The sequence below is a fragment of the Tyto alba genome, unplaced genomic scaffold (assembly GCF_018691265.1).
Source record: "Tyto alba isolate M040663 unplaced genomic scaffold, T.alba_DEE_v4.0 Super-Scaffold_15, whole genome shotgun sequence".
Classification (NCBI taxonomy): domain Eukaryota; kingdom Metazoa; phylum Chordata; class Aves; order Strigiformes; family Tytonidae; genus Tyto; species Tyto alba.
Window position 1 is genome coordinate 11,137,503 of NW_024881277.1, and position 8,802 is coordinate 11,146,304.

At 51.5% G+C, this 8,802-nt stretch overlaps 1 protein-coding gene across 1 annotated transcript; it reads left to right on the forward strand.

The window, feature by feature from the left end:
* The first annotated feature begins 868 nt into the window (after positions 1-868).
* Positions 869-6,588, forward strand: LOC122153113 (olfactory receptor 14A16-like). The gene is made up of 3 exons (XM_042789215.1): positions 869-1,073; positions 1,180-1,210; positions 5,604-6,588. Exons 1-3 carry the CDS (start codon positions 869-871, stop codon positions 6,586-6,588), a joined length of 1,221 nt encoding a protein of 406 aa, XP_042645149.1.
* The last annotated feature ends 2,214 nt before the right edge of the window (positions 6,589-8,802 follow it).

Genomic DNA, 8,802 nt, shown 5'->3' on the forward strand with positions numbered 1-8,802 from the left:
CCCTCATCATCCCATCAGGCACAACAGTGAAGAGCCTGGCTCCATTCTCTTGCTGATATCAAGAACATACAGGAAGGCTGTTATTAGGTCTTCTCATCACCTTCTCCTCTCCTGGCTTTGCACTTTTGCAGTAAGGAAGGCCAACGACATCCTGGGCTGCATTCGGAGGAACACTGCCAGCAAGTTGGAGGAGGTGATCCTTCTTCTCTGTTCAGCATGGCTATGATTTGTTGTGCTCAATTCCCTCAGGGTTTTCAACCCCACCACCTTCACTCACACTGTATTCAAAGCTGCCCTCCACATCTTCCACCAGTCCCGCCCTGTCTTCTTGTGAAAAACTCTTCCAGGAGAGCATTCCCCCATGTCAGGTCAGGGGTTACCTTCTGCTCTCCCTTTGAACGAGGCATTCTAGCAGAGGTCCATGTTCTCTAGCAGGGTGTGAGGTTATCCTGACCGGACGACCGTTGCATATTGAGGAGCTGGAGATCAACATAACAGTAAACTTGAGTAGACCCATGGACAATTCCCATGGGAGCGCCCTCTTTTTCAGTCACTACAAATGATGACGAGAAGACTTTTCCTTGTAAGAAAACACTGAAAGAGCTCCTATCTTCCACCTTGTTGGGTACAGTGTTGCAATGGCTTTTAAGAGCTCCAAGCAGCTGTCTCCCCACTGCTGGCCGGGCAGAAGGGACCTGGCAGCTAGCACACGAGAGGACACCATGTGCTACTGTGCTGCATAGGCCCCTGCTCAGCCACCCCAGCAGTGCTGGAGGCAGGCGATACCTGAGAGAATGTCTACAGCCACGAGAAACCTGAGGGCAATGTAAGGATGGTGTTAATGGTGTAAAGGTAGGATGTTGCTGTCATGCCCAGTGAGCCAAGGAGCATAATAGATGAGGCCATGAAGGTGATCAGCTCAACAATCAGTGTTTCTGCACAGGACAGCTTGATCAAAAGCACACTGTCACAGAAGACGTGGTCCACACGACTGGTATTGCAGAAGGGCACCCTGGCAGCCAGGACAGTGGAGGCAATGGTGGCTAGGAATCCTGAAGTCCACAAGCCCAATGGTAGCTGAAAACAAAGGTGACTGCTCATGAGCATGGAGTACTGAAGAGGGTGACACAAGGCCATAGAACAGTCATAGGACATGACAGCCAGAAGGACAAACTCAAGGTAGCCCACAGGAGAGTAGAAGTAGCACTGAGTTCAGCAGCTTGGATAGGAAGTGGCTTTGCTGCCCATCAGCAAGTTTCCTCTGGCTTTGGATATGACGGATGTCGTGATGAAGATCTCCAGACAGGAGAGGTTACAGAGGAAAAGGTACCTGGGCCCATAGAGGTCTCTTTCAGCGAGGATGAGGGAAACAATCAGCAAGTTTCCCCCTAAGATCACCAGACACAAAGCCAGGAGAGTAATTGCCGTTAGGTGTTCCTGATGTTAGAGGGAGGAGTAGCCAAAGAGAAGGAACTCTGTGACGGTCATATGGTTCAACATCTCAGCATCCGAGCTGCAATAAGTGAGGGCAGATGGTCATCATGGGAAAGAGCTTCAGGAGGTTAAAAGAAGATGAGACAGAACAAAACAGTGTAGAAGGATAAGACATTCATACAAAGATTGAAAGGAGAACAAAAGAGAGGAGGGGAGAATTAGCCTAGCGCAAGAAGGCATCATTTTATGCACTAAGAGCAAACGTAGTATGGGGGCTAGAGTAGGAATCCACTGTAAACTGTATGTAAGTTCTTGTATTTGAGCTCTTTCCCCAAGAGTCACTTCACAGTCAATGGAGAAAAAATAGGGATTTCTCACTTGTTTTTACTGTAGCTTATTTAAACATGTATTTTAGGCTGATCAAAAATGTATTGTAGTGAAAGGGAAAACACGTCAGTGAAGTGGCTTTAGCTTTTTGATTAGGACAGAAACAGGGAGAAGGCGACATGAAGACGTTGACAAATGCAGAAGTGTGTGGGAAGTAAAGGCAAGCAGGAGAGTTAGAAAAGAGGGAAGATTTATTCCCTGGAAAGGGTTTGATTACCAAGGAACACCAAAGCCCAACAGAGAAAAGAAAAACATGCTGTGTTTAAAACTGTTCTGTTTTTAAGCATGTCTTTCCATCCACGGTTGACCTTTGCCAGGTAGAACAGAAAAATTATAAAGAATCTTCCTCAGTCAGTGACAACTTTCTTGCTGAAAACCAGTCTGATAAAACATTCTCGCTGTCAGAGGGAAAAATAAGAATTAAACAGCAAAATAGGAGAGGAAACAAGAGGAAAAATCTAAGGGTGCCATTTTTTCAGGAGCCTCAACTTTACCTTCTCATCCCTGACTGTTACATCCCTGGCCAGCTCTTCTTTGTAAAGATGAAGTCCCACAGGGCACTTCACCTCACAGGTTTCTCAGTCACCCTTATCAGGCAGGTGTTCCTAATGTGCTCCAAAACCTGCCTGCATGGCTTGCACCACAGTGTATTGCTTTTAATGCTTGCATGCAGCTGGTTCATCTTGACTGGGGCGTCTCTCACAAGAGAACAGTACGAGGAGTTGCAGGGCACTGCCAATACCCCTCCTGGAGGAACTGTGGCTTCTTGGGGGTCTGGTACTGATAAAGCCGTAGGTCTGGACCCAGAGGGGAAGCAGCCCTTTGGGAGGGAGCTGCAGGAACGCATTTAGCTCTGCCTGGGGATGGACAATGAGTCATCTGGGAGCTGAGGGGTCAACAGGAGAGGGGAGAACATCATGGGCACCACTGCGGTGGGTGGATGTCTGCTACAGATCTCCTGATCAGGAGGAGGAAGTAGATGAGGCCTTCTTCAGACACCTCCTCTCTGCTGACATCCCACCTGATCCGTGCAGCAGTCGAGTCTCATTGCCAGCCCTTCCCACCCTGGGAGATTGGGAGGTATTGTACAGTAGTCTTGCTCTTGTTATTGCTCATCCCCATAGAATACTACCCCAGGAAGAGTCCTGAGCAATGTGAGAGGGACAGGATCTCCCATCCCAGGGGCTGGAGGTGAGCAATTTGCCCTTTCTCTTAACATAACACATCCATGTTCACACAGAACATCTTCCTTTCAATGGCATTTGTCTACCGTCATAATTTTCTCCAGTTTTCTGCTCTAACCAGCCCCTTGGGAGCTTTTGTCAATAGCATCCTCAGTGGGAGCCATTAACAGTGCAGGAAACTTTGGAGTTTGTATCTGATACTGACTCCTTGAGAGGTTTCATCAACTACCTCTCAGTGCCTGAGGTTGATGGACTTGTCTCCAACCCCTCCTGAGGGGTCATTAAAGTGCCTTGGGCTGTTGCTGTGGTGCTGAGCTGGGCCGGGCTCCTGGGCCGCAGGGAGCTCCTGGCAAGTGGGCAGCGCTGCAGAGAGACAGCTCTGCCCAGGAGCAGCTCCTCTGCAAAGCGCAGCAGGGCTGGGGGCACTGCCTGCAGGCACCCAGGGCAGAGCAGCGAGGCACACACAGCTTCAAGGCAGCCTGGGCTGGGAGGCTGCTGAGCGCTCCGAGGAGGAGAAAGCGTCAGGGCCCTGGCCACAGTAAGTCTGGGGGTGCAGGGCAATGCAGCTGCAGCTCGGGGAGGGATCTGGGGAAGGCGGCAGAGCTGCCAGGAATCTGCCTCCTGCCTAGAGGAGGAGGAGGAGGAGGAGGAGGAGGAGGAGGAGGAGGAGGAGGAGGAGGAGGAGGAGGAGGAGGAGGAGGAGGAGGAGGAGGAGGAAGAGGAGGAGGAGGAGGAGGAGGATGATCTGCTCCCGAGAAGGGCTTCCCTGGTGCCCCCTGCGAGGGCCAGGGCATGAGGGCTGCCTTCTGGCGGGGCCGGCTGCAGGGGTGTGCAGCCGGGTGTGCAGGCAGGGGTGCCCAGGGCTGTCCTTCCCAGCAGGGTCCCTGCACCCAGGGGGCTGTGTGCTGGGGCAGGGACTCTGCCGCCTGCCAGGGTCAGCACTCAGCCTGCCCGGGGAGCTCCCCACGGCGCTGTGGGGAGAAGCTGTGGGGGGAAGGAGAGACCCCCGCCAGGGCAGGCTCCTTCTGCTCTCCAGAGGCTGCTGCTGCACGGATCAGGGATGCTCACAACTCCAGATCACTCTGAGGTCTTTTGCAGAGGTTCCTTCTGCAGAAGGATATCAAGGCTGCTTTTACTTGAAATGCAAAGACCTTTTCTTTGAGTTTTGTTTTTTGGTTGGCTGGATGGGCATTGCTAGATATTTTTCTCCACTCTAGTGGAATAACTCAGATCTCAGTTGTCTTTAGGATTCTCAGTCGCTCCTGAGCCCCTGCACCTAGAGAGCTGCCCGTGGGCCGTGTCCTGCTGCCAGGAGGGGTCCGCAGGGAAGAGCTGAGCACAGGGCGGGTGGGATGGGGGCTGGCAGCACTGACAGGGAGGAGATAAGGGGACAGAGAAGCGGCTCCAGGCAGGGACAGCTGCAGGAACCAGAGATATGGGCATGAAGGGAGAGGGAGTTGCTGCCAGGAACGCTGTGGGAGGGGGGATTTGGGCACCTCCCTGCCATTCCCTGCAGTGCAGATGCCTTCCATGGAGCAACACCCTGATCTCCCCCTGTCCAACACAGCCTTTGCCCTCAAGGTCATGGGGCACCTTGCTAGCGGCCTCACCCTTGAAGAGGAGAAACTACCCAATACCCAACTGCCTGTCCCTTTCTGCCTCCAAGAACACGAGCAGTGTGGTATTTCTCCATTTTCCCCCTCCTGTATCTGCTCCCCTGTCATCCCTGGACTTGCTGGGATGGGGGGTGGTGGGGTTAAGCTGCAGTTCAGAGCCCAACCCTGTGGGTCCTGCTGTGCAGATGTGTCCATAGGAGTAAAGTTTCCTCATAATCTGTGGATAAAACAAAGGACCTAATTTTCTCTTCAGGACACCTCCATTTTAGGACACTCAACTCTTCCTGTGATGGGCTCGTGCTGGGCTCCAGGTTTCTCTCCAGGTGGGCACAGCTTTCCCAGGACATCTCTGTGTTATCCAGCAGCCCCAGGGAGGAAACACCTCAGTGTTAAGGCCATGGAAATGCTGCTGGGCATCTGCACAAAGGCAGCTGCAATGAGCCCTCTGTGTCCCTGGCTGGGAGGGGAGAGCTGAGATCCTCCTCAGGTGTGATGAGAGGGGCTGAGGGCTTTGGAGAGCTGTGCTTGGAGACTGGATTCCTCTAGTCCCAGCAGTGCCCTGTTTCCATCATCCAGCTCAAAATGGTGTCAGCACAGCTCAGATGAGACCAGGGCTGATGGACAGAGCAACTCTCCTCACTCTGAATTTCAGGACAGCCCCTTGGTCTCTCAAAACATACAATGTTTCAGTAGGAGTTCAGCAGAAATGCCATAAATTTCTGCCTTAAAACCACTCCTCATGTGTAGTGGTGCAACAAAAATGGTTTAAAAAATCCAATATCCCCACAGCTATGCCTTGCAGTAAGGTGAATTGGGAGCAAAAACGCTGAACATGAGTGGATTTAATCTGTGATCACACATGTTCTGATTTATCTATGGCTGTCTGGTAGGACTGACTCCTCCAGAGCTCATAGCAGAACTGGAGGACTTGGTTAAAAGGGAGAGGCAGTCACTGAGAGATATGAAGTAGGTTTTATCTCAGACAAGTCTACACTAACATTTCAATGTCTTTTCCTCCATGGACAGTGCCCAATGACCAGTGGAAGCAATTTTTCAACAGCAGCTCCATCACCCAGTTCCTCCTCCTGGCATTTGCAGACAGACGGGAGCTGCAGCTCCTGCACTTCTGGCTCTTCCTGGGCATCTACCTGGCTGCCCTCCTGGGAAACGGCATCATCATCACAGCCATCACCTGCGACCACCACCTCCACACCCCCATGTACTTCTTCCTCCTCAACCTCTCCCTGCTCGACCTGGGCTCCATCTCCACCACTCTCCCCAAAGCCATGGCCAATGCCCTCTGGGAAACCAGGGACATTTCCTACCCAGGATGTGCCGCACAGCTGTTTTTTTTCTTTTTCTTTGCTACAGCAGAGTTTTCTCTTCTCACCATCATGGCCTATGACCGCTACGTTGCCATCTGCAAACCCCTGCACTACGGGACCCTCCTGGGCAGCCGAGCTTGTGTCCACATGGCAGCAGCTGCCTGGGGCACTGGGCTGCTCTATTCTCTCCTGCACACAGCCAACACATTTTCCCTACCACTCTGCCAAGGCAATGCTGTGGACCAGTTCTTCTGTGAAATCCCCCAGATCGTCAAGCTCTCCTGCTCAGATTCCTACCTCAGGGAAGTTGGGCTCCTTGTGGTTAGTGCCTGTTTAGCATTTGGGTGTTTTGTTTTCATTCTTTTTTCCTATGTGCAGATCTTCAGGGCCGTGCTGAGGATCCCCTCTGAGCAGGGACGGCACAAAGCCTTTTCCACGTGCCTCCCTCACCTGGCCGTGCTCTGCCTGTTAATCAGCACTGCCATCTTTGCCTACCTGAAGCCCCCCTCCATCTCCTCCCCATCTCTGGACCTGGCGGTGTCATTTCTGTACTCAGTGATGCCTCCAGCAGTGAACCCCCTCATCTACAGCATGAGGAACCAGGAGATCAAAGATGCCCTGAGGGAACTGATAACAGGATGAATTTCTGAAACAATAAATTACCTTTATTTTGTGAATAACTTGAAATGTAACTCATTACAAAGGAGGGCACAGTATGTAGGTTCTGTTGGGGTTTTGGGAGTTCATTTTTTTTTGTTTGTTTGTTTTACTTTACGTAATATTCTCTACAAAGAAGTGTGATTATTTGTTGCTTTTATAATTTGGCATCTATCAAGATTTGTGTGACTGAGAGACTTTGTAAATGAGGACCTATGCTCTCTTTGTGTTTAAACAAAATAAAGGATACTGCAGCAATATATTTCTCTGAGATCCTTCCTCGAAGCTGTTCTCTGGATCTACTGGGACAGTGCTTGTGTGCAGAGGTGAAGGGGAAAAACATCTTGGCAGAGCAGTGCTTCCAGGAAGCAAATGCACTTGATCTTTCCTAAGCTGCTGGTTTTAAACTTCCCCTTTCTGCTCCTGAGCCCTTTTATTGGCCTATGATCTGAGTGCTTCTGTGCCGTGGTCACAGTCCCACGATGTGGCAGTTCTGTGACCACAGGCAGGGACAGGCAGTGGGCACTTCTGTGACAGAGCTGGCCTTCAGGACAGTGTTTCCATCAGACAAGGGGATCTCCTCAGGGCAATGCAGGAAGGTTTAGGTCTTTTTCCAGAGTTGCTCTCAAGAGCATACCCAGGAAATTGCCCAGAAGAGAAACCACCAGTGAAGACTGGAAATGTGTGAATGTGCAGGGTGGGGGCACACAGCAGTGTCCTCACACATTCAGGCTCCTGTGAGAGACCTGAAGGCCCAGCAGAGCAGGGGCTGGGCTGTGCCCATGTGCGATGGGCACCCCGGGGAAGCTGCCCCAGGGCAATCACCACAGACCAGCACATAGCAACCACCATTTCCAGCATGGTCCTCTCACCCCAGCTCAGAGAGGCTGTTTATCTGTCTTCAGAGGGACACAGAAGGATTAGGTCAGAAGTCCAAATTTGCATTGTGTCTCTCTGCTCCATCACCCTTTCTTGGCTGTCTGGCCCCTGCCTTCAAATGCACAGAATGAAAGGAGCTGCCCTGGGGAGCATCTCACCTGCACACTCAGAAGGGGTTCTGCAAGCATGAGCGACACTGCCCTTCAGAAGAAGGCATTTCTCACCTTTCAGAAGGCACAGAGCACATCTAGAGAGTGTGAATGCACTCAGAGGCACACATACCTTCATCTTTCACCTCTCCCAACTTCCTTTACAATTGATTGAAGCAACTAACACAGAAAGAAACGTTCTTCCTCGTAGGTACCACCTCTGCTCACAGCAGTGTCAGTGCTGGTTTTGGCACCTTTTGCAGGTGCTGAGTGTTTCCCGCTGGTGGCCACATCCTAAGGTCAGTACCGGGCTATGTGCCACCCACTTCTCTCTGCAAGATTCCCAAACTGGCAGGTCTGCACTGAGAAGGCAGCTGCACCCTGGCTAGGGGTATTGATGTCATCTAGGGTCATCATCTCATTCCTGTCCCAGATACAGTGCTGTGGCCCCAGTGGAGTGAGCCACCTCTTCTGTGATTTCACTGGAGCTCTCCTGCAGTGACACCATGACAGTCCTGCTGTTTGCTGTCACAGCCTTCTTCTGAGATCCAGTCCTCACCTTCCTCTGAGGGTAGGCTGAGGGACTTGGGCTTCTTTAGCCTGGTAAAGTGGAGGCACCTTCCTCTGAGGGTAGGCTGAGGGACTTGGGCTTCTTTAGCCTGGTAAAGTGGAGGCTCAGGGCACTGTAGCAGATGTCTGCAGCTTGAAGGATGGTTTCGGAGATGATGGAGCTTTTCTTGGAAGTGGGAGGAGAAGGAAAGCTCCACAAAGTGCAGCTTGGAAACTTCAGTCTGGATGTGAGAGAAGGAAATCTCACTACAAGGGTTGCGTTGTGGCATAGGAGGTGCCCAGAAGGACTCTCAAAAAGCCCACAACATTGTTTTTCAAGGAGCAGACAGCGAGGGTGGAGAGATGTCAGTGAAGGTACAGAAATGCTGGGGTGACAGCTCGGTGGGAAAGCAAGATGGATGCCAAAATCCTGAAGGGAAAATGGTGCATAAAGAGCACAGTAGAAGGAAGCCTGCAGTAGTGGTGACCAAGGGCTCTGGGAGGACTGAAAGGCCACACAAGAACAAGCTCTTTGTCCCCTTGATTATGGCAGTTGCCTCTGTCACTGAGACCTACCAGGGTAAAACTTATTTTGAGGCTCTGGAATTTATTTCCTCCTTGT